This window comes from Microtus pennsylvanicus, chromosome 3 (assembly GCF_037038515.1).
Source record: "Microtus pennsylvanicus isolate mMicPen1 chromosome 3, mMicPen1.hap1, whole genome shotgun sequence".
NCBI classification, from domain to species: domain Eukaryota; kingdom Metazoa; phylum Chordata; class Mammalia; order Rodentia; family Cricetidae; genus Microtus; species Microtus pennsylvanicus.
Window position 1 is genome coordinate 73115547 of NC_134581.1, and position 19179 is coordinate 73134725.

General features: G+C 42.2%; 1 protein-coding gene across 6 annotated transcripts in view; it reads right to left on the reverse strand.

Annotated features, from left to right (window-relative positions):
* The window catches only part of Cadm1 (cell adhesion molecule 1), a 325645-nt gene that overhangs the window by 40570 nt on the left and 265896 nt on the right, over positions 1-19179 (reverse strand). For all 6 annotated transcript variants that reach the window (XM_075966041.1, XM_075966039.1, XM_075966038.1 and 3 more), the window contains exons 4-5: positions 12471-12608; positions 10478-10636 (exon numbers count right to left, since the gene is read on the reverse strand). In XM_075966041.1, coding sequence (XP_075822156.1) covers positions 10478-10636; positions 12471-12608 — 297 coding nt within the window. The remainder of the gene's footprint in view (positions 1-10477; positions 10637-12470; positions 12609-19179) is intronic.

Here is a 19179-nt window from a genome sequence, read left to right on the forward strand (position 1 = left end):
TAAGCAAGGGTTTCAGGGATGACAACTTTGAAGGTCACAGAGACAACACAATACCAGATAGCCCTATAGAATGGAGAGTGGGCAAAGTTCTGATTCCAAAGGCACTCCGTAATTAAAGCTGAGTGCAGCTTTCTAATACAACCGTGCATTCGGCAAAGAGACATATGTTACTTTTCTTTCCAACAGTGGCGTAAAGCTGAGATTGCTGACGAGACGGCATGTGGGTACCAGAAATGAATGATGAGGGTTCAGGGACCAGGGAGGGAAGCAGAAGTAGTTAGAATCAACATGGATAGATGGACAAAGACATTTATAAATAGAACCTGAGTGGAACCAGATATTTTCCTATGCTTCACATTTAATTCTGTGCCTCTGTAAATGTATACTTTTGAAAATGGACCCAAGAGTAATAAGTGTGAGAGGGCAGGACATCAGCTGGCTGAAAGGTCAAAACAATTACCATAGTTTCACTTTGCCATGCACAATCACATCACCTAAACAACAGCCCTTTGGCCTTTACAAGTAGTGGTGAGTTCATTAGCATGCATCCTATGGAACAGGAGAGAAGACAGAAATACGGCCAGGCTCTGCCAGCCTCACCCTGCATGCAGCCATGGATGCTCCACAGGGCCGTCATCCTCCAGGACAGCTGCTGTCAGGTGGATTTTTAGTCTGGATCCCATCACATACCTTTTCCTATGTCATAGAGAACCTAGGACATTAAGGTCCTTTTAAGAGAGCCTCCTTGAGCACCCGCTGGTGTGCACTGCCCGCTGGCAATGGGTAGTACTTTCTGAAGAGCTGTGTCACTTGTTAGAGGACACGGAGCTGACAGAAGCTCCAGATGGCCAGTCCAAGTCACACAGTCCCTCCCTTGGACTTACTGGCAAAGCAAAATGGTGAGGATCCTGATAAATGCCATTGGAGCAAAGCAGATAGATATGTATAGAATAAATAGGGTGACCTTGACCTAATACTGGCTCTGGGCTTGAAGAAGGGATCCTTCAGGATTGTATCTTAGACTAAACAGAACCTGGAGGTGGACTCCATGTCTATTATTTTTGGCAACACAAGTTCCTGCCTGACATACAGCTATTTGATGAAAACTGTTTTTTAAAAGGATAAACAAAAGCAAATGGGAGGTTATGACACACAGATAACAAAAGACCCGTCTAAGAGTTCATGCTGAGAAACCAAACTGCACCCAAGAAATCTTGCTTAGGGAACTTTTGACATAAACATAGAGCCTCAGATCTAAGCAGCAGCATAGCATCTGACTATAGGTTCATCTGTGAGCCACAGGCAAGCTGGGTATTTTCAGGCCCTGCTGATTTCAGCCCAGCCGATAAGGAGAACAGAATGGCTGTTGATCTGCACTTGCTACCTGTGCTTGCCAAGCATGCTTGTTGTTCTGGTCTGCGCTTGCTGCTTTATGCCTCCTGATGTGTGCTTGCTGGTCTGTAGTTGCTGGTCTTTCTTGCTAGTGTATGTGCAAAATTTCTGTTGTTTCTTTCCTCCGTGTAATTTACAAGCAAACAGGAAACATGTGTTTTGAGGGCAGTGTGCTCAGGTATTCCCATGTTCAACTGTCATTAATAATAAAGTGTAGCGAAGGCTAACCAACCCTGCCTCTTCGCTATTACTAACTTTGTCTTAAACTTTCCTTTAAAAAAAAACCACATGTTCTCAATGAGCTGTTTATCAGTTGTCAATCACACACCTAAATCAGAAAGAGTAAGTGAAGGACTTGCCATGCCTGAAATTTGTATCTATGCCATGAGAACTACACCCTGAACATTGATCACAATTTTCACAATTTATGGTCCAAGTACCTGGAGAAGAGTCAACCACGTTAGGTGGACACAGCTGCCACAGATACCCTAATGGCTGGCAGGAAAAGCACACATCAATATTGCTTGTATTGTACACTAAAGGGTCCCTTTCCATTGACCAACAGTGTTATCTGACCATGGGCAGCTGAACTATCTTCATACCCTAAAAACCAAACAGAAGGACTGAGCACCAAGATCTGCCTCTGAGGTGATAGGAAACTTAAAGGGAAATTTTATTCTTTCTAAGTCTGAACTGAGGAACTAAAGACACTTCAACAGGTGGGGTGGCAACATGGGGATTCCAATGATGTCTCAAGAAATCAGGGGCACTAAATTGTCCCCCAAAAGACCCTGGCTACAACAGAGACATGTCAAAATATCAAACTATCCAGATGGCTGATTGAAGAGCCAGAACTTATCAGTTATATTTTAATTGCACCCATAAATCAAATGTTATAACTCACCAAATCTTTTCTGAAACAGAACCAGACTCCCAGATTTATCTTTAATAATGAGGTAGAGACTTGCACATTTTCTGGGGATCATTTTACGCCTCAGTTGGTGTCGTTAGGCACAAGACTAAAAGCCAGATGACACTTGCTACTCGTGCAATAACTGTCCAGCAACACATTACTCTGAATGGCTTAATGTCATTATAAAATGGAACTGCTATATAAAAATAAAAAAAATAGTTAGGCCTGCACACTTAAGGAGCATTACACTCAGAGAGATGGCATCAGCACCAGCCAATCAATTAGGTGGAAAGATCTGAGGTTTTCATAATACTCTGTAATTTTTTTAAGTCAACTAAAATACACTTAGCAAGACCACTAGAGTTGACAAAATTTGTTCATTAATCAAAGTTGCACAGAGGGTTAAATACCAGGAGGCCATAGGGCACATTACAGCAGCAACCAATTAAAAAAATAATTTTAGGAAGACATTCTGATTTGATGAGACATTCCTTAAATGTACTTTCCTCTCTCTATAAGGGGAAAATATAAAAGAAAACTCTTAAAGAGGTCTGAATGGCTTGCTGGCAGATTACAATTGATTTCATGCCAGTCTGACCTTGCACTACGTTCTGTGATCTTCTTAGAAGATGAAACTCAAGATTCTGTAACCTGGATGTCAATTTCCTATGCAAATGAAAATGCAGTCTCCTCTGTGAAGCCCAACACTAGCACATCAGGTCTGCGATCCCCTCCACCCCTACTAGGATGCCATTTTCCCCATGGAGCAGACAGCAGAAGAGCTGAGGCCAGGGGGAGTGTCCTGATATCCCGGTAGGAGATCTACTATCCCAGGGACAACTGCTACTTCCTCTCTTTTTCTGAGAAGTTCTAAATCAGGGCATGCTAACATCAAATGTTCTTTGACATGGCTACCTCAACCAAGCCCAAGGGCTTTGCAGGAAAATCTCTACCTATAACTACAAGGGATTGAGTGCAAATCTTCAAGTTCCTTGCTTAATTTCCAACCACTGTTCAGAAACACAATGGTGTGGGATTTGATGCCTTTGGATCAGGGCTCACGTTTCAAGTCCTCCCAGTGAGAACCTGGCAGCCATACCAGTGTGGCTAGGAGAGGGTCTGGGTCAGGTCCTGTGCACTCAAGCTTGGAGGAGTCAGTGACTGAAGAGTATGTCAATCATGCAGGATTACTGCAGTGGGATAGAACAACAATACCAAGATTAACCTGAGATTTGGTTTGTATTAGAAGCTGTTTGAGTTCAAAGCAAAAATCAGCCCTTACATATGGCTGTCGAAACTGCTGGGGGAAGACAGCTTTGTAATGAGAAGAGGGGAATGCAGGGTACACAAGGAGATTGCACCTGGCTGGGGAACAGGTCCACAGAGCTCCCAGAGAAGGGAAAAGGGACAGCTTGGAAACCACTTGCTTCTCTATTGTCCCAAGACATTTTTGACTAATTTTCAGGGCTGGTTGTTTGCTCTCATGGTGAAAGGCCCTCCTACAAGTGTGGTATGAATTGCCACACTTAAAATTATACTCCCTACCTACAATCCCAGCAGCTGGGAGGCTGAGGCAGGAGGATTTCCATGAGTTGGAAGTTAGCCTGGGTTACACAGAGAGAGTTCTAGGAAAGTCTGGGTTATTGAGTAAGACATTTGCCTCAAAACAAAAAGAAAAGGAGAGATTTAAACAATCAATTACACTTCTTGAGGAGAGATGAGCTATCATAGATTAAGAGGAGGATGGAATAACTGTGGTAGGGGCAGGATGGGACCACTGGACAATGTCACTTCCTCCTGTAGTATGTACTAGTTGTTTTTTTTTTAATTTTTATTCCATGCCCTTGAAGAACATAGGTCTGTTGACAATGGGGTCCATACTCACAGAGTGCTTGTCTCCCCATAGCTTTGAAGAAATATCTAGCATCAGAAGCAAGTATTACCAAAAAGTGCTACTCTGTGAGAAGAGAGAGGCTTTGTTTTGCTTGACTTTTAATGTAGAACATATGGGTATTTTGCTTACATGTATGTCTGTACACCATGTATGTGCTTGGTACCCTAAAAAGGGGGTTGGATCTCCTGGAACCGGAGTTAGCAATGGTTGTGAGCTGCCAGGTGGATGCTGGGAACCAAACTCAGGTCCTGTGGAAGAGAGGTCAGTGCTTTTAATCCCCGCCCATCTGTGCTGCCCTCACAGGAGGAGACATCTGACAATGTATCTGTAGAAGAGGTGAACAAAGCAGGGGGAAATTAGAAAGGTTGGGAGGCATTAGGTCATGGCTTCTGCTTCTAGCTCTACCACAGACTAAAATAACAGACAGGAGTCCACCTTAGGCCTCAAAATAAGATAAATTTGTGGGTTTGTTTAAATGCTTGTTTTGAAGGTCAAGCCAGCTCCCCAACTTGGAGGATCAGCTTAGGTATTCCGGATGATGAAACTGCATTTCACTGCACTGTTACCTGACATTCTTGGCATCTATGGGGACACCATAAGGGGTTTAGTTTGACAATTCTTTTTAAATTTTAGAGGCGAGTGTCATAATCAGTTAACCTTCCACAGAATCAGAATTTGACCCTGCATTAAAAACCTTTAAGCAAAGGGTATATATGCGGAGCTTTGCTATGTAGGTACTGGACGGCCACTCCAGACAACAGCCATCTTGATAAAGTGGCACAGCTCAGTGACAACAACACTGGAATGGCTTGGGGGTGGAACCACAGAAGGCAAAGGCTTTCCCACAGGTATCGTTCTTGTCTTGCCCAACCCTCAGCTTGCCCTTTTGTCCTGAATGCCATCACTAGCTTCCTGCCTGCCTTGGTCCTGTGGACTGTACCACTCACGTTCCACAGGAAACTACAGGAACTTGGAGCTGTCCCCGCTCTGGACTAAGACAAAGAATGCTAGGTCACAAATTGTCCTTCAGGGTCTCTCTTTCTCATAAGGAATAATCACTGAAAAAACCTCTCTGGAACCCAGCTCGTTGATACAAACATTGGATCCTGTGGGACACGGCCTAGAGACCAGAGTAACAGGCCCAACTGAAACACAGCTGTTTGGACTTTAAGAATACAACCAGGGAACAGAATTAACCCGGGAGAGTGGGGAGGAGCTGAGTAGCTGCTTTGGGAAGTTTTATCCTCCAGTCCAAACAGAAAGATTTCCCAATTTCCAGGTTTTTCATCCTCCATCACCACAGGGTGCTATCAATATCACAGAAAGCATTCATTTTGTCACAGATAAAGAATGAATTTTGTTCATCTCCTCAAAGCCCAATTTTCCTCCAGTTGAGGGAATGGGGGGAAAATACAAAAACCAAACACCACCTACCCTTCTCTAGACCTTGGATGGATGGGAATATGGATTTATAAAATACCTGCCTACATCCAGTCAATAAAACTCATTTTGAGAATGATGCCCACATACACGATTAACCGTCAGGTGAGAATCTGGGCAGGGAGGGGCTCCAGCACCAGCTTCTGGAGGCTTTGTTTCATTCTCTCTTTCTAACTAAGCTCTTAATTTGTTTCTCTCTTTTTACAAATTGACACATGCACAAAACAAAATGAGGACATCTTGCAAAACATTCGAAAGAACAAGACTTCGGTGTGTGTGTGTGTGGGGGGGGTGATGAAAGCCACACCACAGCCATTCAGCTCACACGTGTGCGTCATAGACATTCCAGCTCACACTTGTGTGCGTCCCGAGGAAGGTTTTCTCTCCTCCAGCACAGCACCCTGCATTCCATACTGAGGGTCACGGTTTCCTTTTGAATCCCCAGCTTAGGTTGCGATGTGTTGCCACTTGATGCTATTTAGACAGCTTTCTTTTCGCACGTAGACCGTGAACTGGCCTCGTTTAAACAGGCTGTTACTCCACAAGAGTGCATTCCCTCAGATCTGAAGCTCTACTAACCGTGCTACAACGGCATCACACTCCGTTCTAATCAACCGTGGTGTAAATCTGGGCAACGCACCTATGTGGAGTTTGCAAGATGTCAGGGGATGGGAGAAGGTGGATGGAGCACAGACAGACTTTAGGGTCATACAGCTCAGCAGATTTAAAAGGCACAACTGTTCTCTGCACAACATCTAAGAGAGCAGAGATCTGAATTCTACCATGCTAACATAATTATTTTCTGTTTTAAACATTTAGCTGCATGTTGCTGTACCCTTGCTGGGTCTCAAAATGAAAGCGAGCAAACTAAGAGCCCTACTGTATGTTCTTCATTCCCAGCAATGTTCCTATGAGAAAACCTTATTAATGAGCTTGCAAACGAGCACCCAACAGGGAAATGTCACAAACAAGAGCGGCTAATGCCCCAGAAAATCAAATAACTGAACACTTGGCTGATTGTGGTGCCTTTCATATTTATAATAAAAAAGAGGAGGGGGGACTTTAATTCACTGATTCTGGAGGGGTCAACACCTTGCTGAACAAAACAACTCATTTATTTATGTTCAGAAATCTCCAGATGATAAATTACATTGATGTTAATCACTTCAATGCATACTACACAATTAATATCTGTACTCACCAAAATTTAAGGGTTATTAAAAGTATGACAGCATACACATCTGGCTGATTTTTTCACATAATTGGGCACAACAATTTCTCTTGGTACCACAAATAGAGGTACTAACAAACAAACACTACAAAATACTGGTTCAATTAATTAGGACTTGAATCCACTAGACAAAAGCAATGCCAAGCTGTAGCTCAAACCTTGTCCACTCTGTTACATGGAGACACTCCATCTTAAGGGAAGAAGTACTCAGCTTCTTTTCTTTTTATTACCCCTTCCTCTGTCATGCTTCAAGTCAGATAGCCAATGGCATGGAGTGAAGGTTGTTATTTTATTTTCCTGTGACCGTCACTTGTAAAACACAAACTAACTCATATGGAAGTCTACCATCAGTCCCCGAGTTCTGCTTATATCCTCGTTGATATTCATTTATCTTAGATGGAGCAGAGGGGTCATCCCATAAACCTTTATTGTCCAAAACTGGCCAAGATGAAAGCAACTGAGAATCCTTACACTGTGCTGATCTACTTGCCCCCTGGCTCTTAGCTACTCAGAGGAGAAAGTGAGGGCTGTAAAGGGATCAGTATTTCCTGGTAACTAACTGTTGATCCTGATGAGAGTTTGAAGAAACCCTAGCTTACAAAGGACAGGACATTAAAAAGAACATGGTGTATTTGAAAATTTTACATGAAAACACATAATGAATAAAATATGATTTTTACAGCTATAAATACACAGATCATATTTAGATTAAAGCAATAAAGTGGAAAATAGGTCTTATCAGTGGTTGAAGAAATTAGCAAAACTTTAATGGGTAAATGAACTCCTTATATTACAAGCAAAATGTGGTAACTGAGTTTATTTTCTTCCCAGGTCTATTGTTCTTAAAGGACTTTTTAGGCATTAGTGATGACATCAAGGTGATAACTTCAGGGGTTTGACTCAATTTAAAAATAGGGGGGAGAAGTGTACTGCTGTTCCATGAGGGTGTCCACAAGAGTTCAGTGTCTACATAGATTGCTTTCGAGGCAACTCTTCTAAGAATCCTGTCCCTTTCCTCCAGGTCATCAATATGTCTGCCTGCCTGAGAGAATGGATTGTGCTATGAAGGAATAGAGCTGAGCTACCCACACTGATCAACAGCTAAGACTTAGGGTCTAATGCACTTGAGCCTGAGGCTTGGGGACAGGAGTCCTTTGCTACAGAATAGCTACTGGTGTTTAAGCAGACTCAGGATGGTTGGGAATGATGCAGAGAATCCCAACTGTGTTTGAAGACACTGGAGACTTCCTGGCTGACTTCATAAGGGTCAGCATAGCTCTGGGAATGGAATGATGCACACAGATTGAAGAGCCAGGGCACTTTGTTAAGTTTGGAGAGTCTTACTTGAGATTACAAACCAGACCGTAATGCCCTTTCAGAATTACATAAAGCTCTGCAATTCTTAACCTTCCTTTTTACAAGAAGTTTCTTCATCTACATATATTGTTTTTTATAAAAGCATCAAGGAATACATTGTTTACATAACTTAAGCTGAGGGAAGAGGAGAGTCAACTACAAAAGGCTACCGTGATAAAGGTATGAGCTGATCAGTAGCTGCAGACTCATTTTTGGGAGGTGTTACAGTCACTCTCCTGAAGGGAGGAGCCCACAGTACTTTGTTAGATTGGAGCCAAATGGATTCAGATACGGAGCCGTATTCATTTTCTTGGAAGGACAAATCCCTCTTGAATCTACAGAAAATGAACACAAGGCTAGGAATCATGATCACATGTTCCAGGGGTAGGAGGTGTACGGCTTGAAATAGCCTGCAGTTGGCAGTGAGAGTGATTCTGTAGGTGGGAGGGGCTACCCTCTATTTAAAAGATACTCCGGGAAACTACTTAAAGGGCTTAGGGGTGGAAACTGGGTGGATATCCACTCAGGACTCACGAAGGAGCTAATGTATTATTAAAGCTAATGGGCCCCTACAAGGAACGTTAATGGATATTAAGTTTGCTTAAATGAATTACATATTAACAAAGTCACAAGAAATCTAGTATCTGCCAATTTAGATAATATCTGATCATTTCTGTTTTCCCATTATAGGGACATTACACCACAATAGTTTTAGTGATATGAAAATTATAAGCATGATGCTCATAATGAAGCCATATAATGAAGTAGAGGAAATGAATTAACAAGAAAAACCTGCATTCTCTAATGTAAATTGAGCCATGCTCGCAAGGCAAGACGAGGTTGGATAAGATGGTCTCTTATGAGTTTATAAATTTCCCTACATCTTGACATTTTTTTGTTTTTTGAGACAGGCTTTCTCAGTAGTTATGGAGCCAGTCCTGGAACTCGCTTGGTAGACCAGGTTGGCCTCAAACTCACAGAGTTTTGCCTGCCTCTGTCTTCCAAGTGCTGGGATTAAAGATGTGCACCATCACCACCCGGCTACTTGGACAATTTAAACAGACAATAAGGAATGTATCAACTAAAAATATATCTTCCAAAGGCAATTTCAAACCCCACAAACCTGTGAATATGATCTAATTTGGAAAAAGAATTTCTGCACTTGCAATCTTAAATATCTCAAGATGAGACCACTCTGGATTATCCGGGTGGGCCCTAAATTCAGTGACAGTGTGCCCCTGTATGATACACAATGTTAAGAACACCCCTTGAGTGATGGTTGTAGATGATGTAAGAACACCCATGGAGCCCTAAGCCCTTGTGGGGAACTCGCAGCATATTTCTCCTGGAACAGGCATGAAGAACCTTCTCTAAGGCCTTTGAAGGGAAGGTGGCCAAACTGAGACCTTGATTTTGCTCCACTGGCACCTAGAATTGTGAGTGAATATCTGTGGTTTTAGGCCCAGTCTGTGGTGCTGTCGTTTGCTTCAATGGCCCTAGGACACTAGACAAGAATTTCCAGAGCTGCTAATGTATTTCTTCCATCAGATCTCTAATCCACTACACATGTTCCACTGTATCCTAGACTTTCCAGGCCAGACTACAGAAGTCTTGACGAAAAGGGAGAGAAGATGGCAACTTGGTCACAACCTTGGCTGGAACATGGCTTTGGGCAGAAAGAAGATCCCCCATCTGAAGCAGAAGGGTTTGGAGGAGAAGATGAGGAAGACCTCTTTGGTTGATAGGGAATGGTTAGGGACAGTCTCACTCACTACAGTGCAGCATTATGGATGAAGCCATCACAACATAGTGCCAAGCCCAAAGAGTTCAACTTTCAACTCTTTGTTCTAACTAAGGATAAGTAGAATAGAACTTGCAATTTAGAACAGAATATTGGTACGAAATGGGATTAAAAATAAACATCCAGTGTCTCTGGTGGACTAGAAGGGGAAGGAGGCTCATCTGACTTAGTTGACTTAAAAGTGAGGACAGACAGCACTGAAAGAGGCTGATTTTAAGTCACACGCTAAAGCAGACTGACACCATTTTACCTCCACATTTGAGTTGGCTGCAATTCTTCACAATCTCATTGGCACTTGATAATACAATAGCATTTCAGCAAAATGATCCTTAGATTATTTTTCTCCCAAGACAACAGAGGGACACTTATAAAATGGATGTATACTTCCAATGAATGACTCCTGAGAAGCTTTTAAGCACTGGCCTCAAAACAAGATGCTTGGCTACTCACACTGCACTTCCAGATACCGCTGGGTCTGCAGGTTTCCAGTGACCGCAGGGTGTTCCACCTGACAGATCACTGGGACACCATCATCCTCCTTGTGCACTGTCAGCATCAGCTGACTGGTCACAGTGTACATGTCCGACCACTCTTCCACCTCCGATTTGCCTGCAGGAGACAAAATATATCAAGATCTTCTTCCTTCTCCCCAACCCCAAGAGTATTATTTTACCTAAGATGATGGTACTGTTGTATTGCTGGTCACGGTAACTTGTGGCTAGGGACCCCATAAAATGATTATTTTCCTTAGTTTCTTTCTTTTCAGCCATGTACAACAGAACTTCAGATAGATTCCAAACATAAATAACACACATTACTTTTATTCAAATATATTATGTATATTTCTCTCTTCGAACCTCCTGCCAAGTCAGTTCCAAGTTCAACCACTTTGACATCTGGCTGCTTGTGGTTTTGGGAGGAGGAAGGAAAAAGGCTTTGCACTGCTACAATCATCTGAACTTCAAATATCTACAAGGCTGTTATGCCTCTGAAAAATCCCAGGGCATCATCCAAATCCCCTAAGCAATTCAATCAGTAGCAAAGATACAAACAACCCCCTTTGCCCATCCCATCATCAACAATTAAGAGGGAAAGTAAGTAAATGGATTTACATAATTGAAATTGTAATTGAAATGTTTAAATTCGAAGACTTCTGGAAGAACACGAAAAATGCAGTGGCAGTGGACTAGAGCAAAGTAAGATATAGGGCTTTGGGCCAGATGGGAGACACATCCAAGAACACCCAGAAAAGGAGGGAGGAGGCTTCCGGAGGGAATGAATAGGCCTAGGCAGTCCCTTCCTGAACCCAGCACTCCCAGGAGCAAGGCACACCATTAACTTTCTTTGAATGTTTTGTACTTATCGGTCCACATTTAATGGCTCAATTCACTTAGACAGAGGGGAAGAGGGGAAATGAGAACCTCTTTCCTTCTAAAACCATACTTAGGAAATAGGAGATTTAAACAGAACAAGCTTTCGGAAACTTGCTGCTCTCTACAGAATTCTCTGTTTCTGGATATAGCGTTCCATATCACCTTCCTAAAAGGGCTATTTTCTTCCTCACACCGTTTATTTATTTAATGAGCACACATATAGCACTTATTCTGTCTCAGGCACTTCCTTAATGCTTTGTAAATATTCACTCATTTCATCTTCATAATACCCTATTATTATTGTTCCCATTTTCACAGGAAACTGTGGGCACACAGCTAGTATTTCTGTTTAAGTAGAGGTGAACTCCAGAGACCTTTGCCCAGGCACTACTTTTAGGGCAAGCTAGAAAAGAGAGACAGCTAAATACTGACAGGTATGAGAGACAGAATAAGCAACAGAAAATGGTCAAACAGGAGTAGGGCTTTAGGAGCTGCCTGCAGTGTCACCCCAAGTCAGAGTCTTTGCAAAAGAATGGGCTGGCAAATCAGGCGACAGAATCACAGGTTCGCCAAAAAGGTAGGTAGACCTTGCAAATTCATAATGAACTTAAGCTCTTGGTCTGCGATGCCACCAATCTTCTGGGCAAACACACACCAACTATGGTGCATGGCAGAATGACTCGGGATTTTAAATAACGTATGCCATGGAAATGTGGGGCTCTGAACTATTAAGTCAGCACAAAGCGGAGGATAAACGCAGTGACACCTGAGGGACAGACAGGGACAGCCTCGGAATGCGGGTTATCCCTAGCACAAGCTCCTCCTCGTTTGAAGAGCTGGAGTTTACGTGTTTGGTTCAATACCAACTCTCAAACCACAGAAAGAGGCAATGGACGAAAACAATGAAAGTCATTCTCTTCTGGCCTCAGATGCTTTTGCTAATTGATTAGAAACCATATCTGAATAAACAATTTTGTTGCAGGGGCCTTTGTCTATCCTTTTCACAAAGGTCTACTTGCTAGAGCCGAGTGCCAGCTAACCACTTCACTCTTGGGCAGTCTGCATTGTACCTTTGAGCTCCTTGTTCCCTTTGAACCATCTTATGGTGGTGGCTGGCTTGCTGGCCATGGCGGTGCAGTTGACTTCAATCTCCTCCCCTTCAACTGCAGTGTCCTTCTGGATATCGATCATCAGGTTACGCGGAGGGACTACAAATCAAACATACATGCTTTATAAACACAGGACCCACTTACGGATAGGTTCATCTGCTCACTGGGAAGCAGCATTGTTGTCACCAACAAAGAGGCAGACATTGGACATTGCTGATGGGATCACATCCCAATGGCAAAATAAACAGCCAGAGGAGGGGAAGGAACTAGATAGACAATGTCATGTAAATGAATCATGTGTAATCTGTTAATTCAGAATGTTTTTCTAAATGTATCCTATTTAGTTACCAGTGGCCAGTCTCCAATTCCTGAATCATCACTGACCTAAGATTAGCAATCCAGGTATTAGTCATTAGAAAATGGATAAGGAAATAGATATAAAATCAAGGAGTACACACTACTGAAATTAATGGCCTTACCTGGAAGCCCCTGAAAGCAATAATTCTCCTTGAACTCAACCCTTCGATTTCAATCTTCATAGGAAAGACTTCAAAGTCTACTAACAAAGATAAAAAGCTTGGGGCTCCTTAGAAAATTCACTCACCACAAACACACACAGAAAAAGTATGCTTCAGAACCAGTACCACCGAACCAAAGAGATGCGTATAAGATGTACTCCTGTCCTCCAGTGGGGGGAGTGCCATCAAAAGAAAGGTTTGGCAGGATAGGGAGTGCCAGGCATTTACCATATTCCTAATTCTAATGCTCAGATCTTGGAAACCAAAGGTGAAAGAAATCCCTAAATGCTTGAAAGACACTCAGATATCAGAATTAAAACCACTTTTCTATAAGCATATTAAATATCTCTGTAATAAAATAGTCAAAACAAAAGCCTTGAGGGCTGACATACTGAATAGCACATCAAGAGTGTGTGCATGATAGTAGTGATGATGATGACGGGAGTTATCTTTTTTTTTCTAAAATGAAACGGAGTTGACAGTGCAGCTTCATATAACGTGCAGTCCTACCTCAAGACTGAGCCTCCTGAAATAAAAATCAGTAAGAATAGAGAATCCAGTAGAGCAAATCTAAGAATAGGAGCCCTGACCACCATGAATAAGCAAAGACAGGCTTGAGACTTATGATTAATAAGTTTCTCAACTCAGAAGAGAAACAAGAAATTAAATATGTATAAACATGCCATCCTGACCATCAAGTTGAATAATACATCTCTGATACCGCTTCAATAAATTATGGGATTAAACCATGTTATTTGGGATTTCCAACTGTTCCAGTCCAAAGTGAAAATTCTGTCCACAGGAAGACTTTCATACTGAATTAGAGCGATTGAAAACTCTTATAGAGAATGATGAAAGAGGAAAAACAAAATGATTGTTGCATATGCTTCTCAGCAAGATGGTGCACTGTAGAGGCAGGGAGGGGGTAACCGCTGGAGCAAAGGTACTGCTCTCTGTTCCCATGGACGAGGAAAACAACACATTTGCTCAATCGGGTGGATTGCTAATGTGGTATGGCCCAAAGGAGTACTTACTCATGGCAAAAACACATTTTAAAAACTAAGCAGAAGGAGACAGTTCAGCATCCAGTTTAAGGGTGTACATCTGATGGAACTTTTAGAGACACAGAAAGGCAGTAACGAAGAAACAGGATGCTTCGGCTGGCTGTGTCCTCTTCAGTGTATTTGTGCAAATGATAGTCGGGTGGGTTACGGATTGTCATTTGTGTGTCTAGATAGTGCACAGGGGATAAACAGACAGTACATACGTGGAATAAGCAAATACCTCACTGCACTCTGGGTGCAGGATGGTGGGAACACTGAAGGGGAAATGCCACTGCTGAACCAAATGTCTGTGGAAACCACTGTCTAAACCTAAAGAAACCAAGATCTTGGTAAATGACGGCACCAGAGAAACAGAAAGGAAATGACTAAGGAGTGAAAGGCTACAGGTGGGTTTTTACAAACAACTCGAGGCAGAGAAGAGAAAAGGCAGTCTCTTGAGATCTGGGTGGGAATGAAAACAGTACAGAAAGTAGATCTTGAAGTTGATACACTGGATACTTCCTGGTGAGAACTGTAATTATTAATACCATTGTCAGAGTATGACACTAAGGACACAGAGAGGGCAAATGGCTAAAACAACTGCCCATGCTAGAATCCCCGCTGAATGCAGTGTTTCTCCCACTTCATGACGCTGGGAGAAACACCTTGATGGGCACTCAGAATCAAGGGCTTTTCTTAATGGGAACAGATCCAGGGGGTGCTGTGGCTCCACACGGATGACTAAGTCTCAGTGGAGCGTGGTGTCCATGCAGTCTGACAGTCATGCTCTGTGTTCTGGACACCTTGCCTTTGTTCTCTCGTGTTTCACAGTGGATCTGAAGAGACAGAAAGACTCCTCACCTCAGGCCTCTTTTTTTTCTTTTCTTTCTTTTCCCCCCAGGCCTCTTATAACCTCCACCAACTGCTCATTTCTTTCCGAGTTGCTTTTCTTTGTGTTGGCCAAACACCCAAACAAAACAAAGAAAAGCAGGACTACTTCTTTCAGTGCACAGTTTCAAAGGCACAGTTCTTGGTGACTGGAATCTGTGTTCCTGGGCCCACAGCTGGGCAGAACAATACAGTGATGGAGCTGTGTGGAAGATGTCATGGCAGACAGGAAGCAAGTAGAATGGACCTAGAAGGGGCCAAGGCAAGAAGATGTTGCTCCAAGGACATGCTTCCCATGCATGTTTCTCTCAGTGAGTCCCTATCTCCCACGATTTACCACTCTCACAAATGCTATCATGTTACAAATCAATCCAAGGATGAATTCATTGATTAAGTCAGAGACCTCAAGATCTGATCACTTCCCCAAAGCATGCCAGTTGTTGAAAAAACCAGAATACATGAAGCCATAACAGACAATTTACATTCAACTGTAACAATCTCCAATGGCATCTCTTGGTGGAAAGCCTTTACTGTCTCCATTTGGTCCTAAAGATGGTGTCTGTTCCTCCCACATCAACGACAGTGTCTGCTAATTCAAAGCAAGGAAATAAAAAAAAAAAGACGGATGTACACAAGACAGGAAAATCCATGAACAGCACCTTTTGACTTTGGGGGCCAAGAGCTTGACAGTCAGTAAGGTTTGTATCTGACTTTTCCCCACTGGTCTTAGCTGTGCTCCTTTGACCTCTGTTGTCACAGATACACTATGTCCCTAAGACCTTCAGAGTAATCTCAGTCTATTCTGGTTCCCAGAATCACCTTCCTGTACAGTTGGCATCTTCTTTACCTTAAGCCAAATGAAAAGTATAGAAAACTACAAAAGCTGGAAAATATGCCCGCATAAAAAACAATAAACTTAACATATTGTTGAGGTCATCATTTTGAAAAATAGATCAATGATTTTTCCCAAGCTCATAAACAGTTTTCTCAAGGGTGGGATCAGTATTGCTCCTCTTTGCTGAGAGCAGAAGAAAGAGGCAAGTGGGGTGGGAGCCGTCTGGTTACAAGTATAAGGTTTGATAATGAGTTACACTTTTGATGTTGTAAAGGCAGTTCTCTTGGACTCTTACCCCTATGCAGAAACCCTTATTCAGTCTGAATTAGAAACACTCACAGGGGTCAACATTTCTTGGACTCTGAAAGAGCAATGAAGAATTGGACAATACAAGTGAAGAGAAATTTCCTTGGAGAAGAAAAAATTCTTTTGGCCTATTAATCCTATCCTGTTTTTTTCCCCCTTTAATTTCACCCTGATTTCATAATGTCTATTCTAATATAAAAGAGGTCAGTAAAGTATGAAATCCATTTCTAGAAAAATGAATTAAAACTGTTGCTACCCAGAGAACACACTTAAATACGATCCACTAAACAGACATAGCTAGTAAGAGCTGCCTGCAGCCATTAATGGAAACAACCACAGATCTGTCTGGCAAGGAGCATGCAAAGGAAAACCTGAATGAAAAATCGCCCACAGGGAAGCACTAGAAAAAATCCTGGAATGTCAAGGTTCTTCTTAGCTAACCTCAAACCTATAAGGGTGCTAATTATAAACATTACGCCTACAACATTAAAAAAACCAGCAATATCAAGATGAGTCACATTAATTACCACAAAAGAGGAGTCTTAAAGCTGATCAGTATGTGAGATCTCACTCTAAGACCCTTTAAAATAATTAGGTTCTCCCGTTCCTGGAGTCTTAAGAGTGAGCACTAATCTTAGGAGGCCAGGACTGTAATAATATTAGCCACTATTATCAGTAACTGCATTCATTGCAGCACAGCGTCTTCTCTCTCTTGTTCATCTCCTCTTATGAACAGAATATTAAGAGTACCACATTGTGTGCTTGGATAAGGACATGAACTCGTCACAAGTGGAAGGACGGAATGGCCCACATGGCACCTGAATACACAGAAACTATCGCAGGAGAGTTTTCGGGTTTTGCACAGATGAAATCTAAACATAATGTAACTACAGAATAGCATAGAAGCCATTCACAAACACTCATCTCTGTATCTTATAATTATGCTAAAGTTTTTGCTGAATGAATTAAATAACTAATAGTCATATGCACTAACACGAGCATCTTCAACCTATCGAGGAGTGTGACAGCTGCTTAAGTACATATGGAATCCTTTTTAGAGCACCATGGATAGCAACGGAGATGCTAACAGATCATTCTCCATTCATTATAATATCTAAAACTCTAAACCTTAGGAGGAAGGTTTGAATGTATATCAGTGGAAATTGTCAGATTTTGGAATATGAAAGACTCTCACACTGATGACAACAATTTCACTCTGTCAAGGAATCCTAGAGTAACTTCAATGGAAAGAATATTAAATGAATGCATAATATCTGCAAAAAGAACATTGACTAGTATTACTTTCAAGTACACTTAAGTTAATGCCTCTATAAAATACAAGCAGGATCCTATTACTTCTAGAATAATGAGACCTCCAAATGGATTGCAGCCACGATGGCTCTCAGGAGTCTATATGTTGGCAGTTGATCCAAGCAAAGGGTACATGCACAGTTGAACTAGCCTAGGACAGTGACTTAGAATAAATGCCCCAGACACCAATAACTGACAGGAAGCAGTGTTCTGCAATGGTCCAAAAGATGTGCTCCTGAAAACAAACTGTGAAGCCCCGGAATGTCCTGAAACACAACACTTGGGCTTTAACTGAAAATGACCTGTGCTACCAGGCACAGCGCTTGTCAGGCAGATTAGTAAGGTCTGTTTTCAATCCCTAGGGTTTAATGCTGTGTGTGTGTGCTCGCATGCATACATTCACGCACATGTAACCACATGTGCATGTTCCTGACTTTGTGTACAATACACACATGTGGAGACTAGCCCTCAGACATTGTTCCTCAGGCACTATCTACCTTGTTTTTTCAGACAAGTCTCTCGGTGGCTTGGGATTCTCCAAGTAGATTAGACTGGCTGGCTAGCCCCAGGGATCTATCTGCATGCTTCGCTAAAATGTGAACTACAAGTGCATGATATCATGTCTATATTCCGGGGATTGAACTCAGGTCCTTTCCTCGGATTACTAATTTTTTTTTTTTTTGGTTTTTCGAGACAGGGTTTCTCTGTGGCTTTGGAGCTTGTCCTGGAACTAGCTCTGGAGACCAGGCTGGTCTTGAACTCACAGAGATCCGCCTGTCTCTGCCTCCCGAGTGCTGGGATTAAAGGCGTGTGCCACCATCGCCCGGCTTGGATTATTAATTCTTTTTGTGTGCTTTGTAATCTTGGCAGAATGGCTTATCTCTGTTAATATTATTTTTTTTCTGTGAAATTAAAATCAAAACCTGTGTCTGTGTAGTAAAAAAACATTCAGAAAATACAAAATGTCCTGGGTATATTCTGTTTCTTTGGCATCACCCCTGTGGAGATGCTCCAAGTGATGGAGGCTCAGGTATAGATGGCCAAGTCACACATATCTTCACATGCTTGTATTCACACACGAGTAGACAAGCAGAAAAACAGGAAACTTCAAATGCTTCCTGGCAATCTGCTTCATCTGCACCATACCAAAACACTCACTCCAGCAGAAACTTTCCATGCAGACCCTGTACAGATCAAATCTGGACGTGACAGACATACACGTGCATGCTATAGGTGCCCGCACATAGTCCACACTAGAAACTGTGTGGCAGGACGTTAAGCCTGACTTTCTAAAAGCACAATCAGTCATGTCAAAAATATACGCAGGCTCTGGGCACATAGTCGGCTTAATGAATTAAAAATATTTTCCCTTTTACAGCTGTGTTTAAATAAAGCAATGAGGAAGCAGTTCAATATGTACGTTCATAAATACATATATGTGCACACACCCAGTGAAAATGTCCTTCATATTTATCTTTCCTCTTTAATCTTCATATCATTACACCAAAAAGCTGCAGCCTGCTGCCTCAAATAGACTTTGATTCATCATCTTCCTGAAGGTGTAAATCAGAGATCCTGCCTCACTCTACAGTATTATGTCCTTGAAAATTCAGTTCCAAAACCCTGGATCAGCTCCTGTCATGCACCAGAGTGTGTGTCTGTATGAACTGCAGTGAACTCAGACCCTTCAGCAGAGAGATACCTGCTGACTGTAACACAACATAAACCATCACCCTGGCCACTGGGATCTCAGTGAAAATCACAAGCAC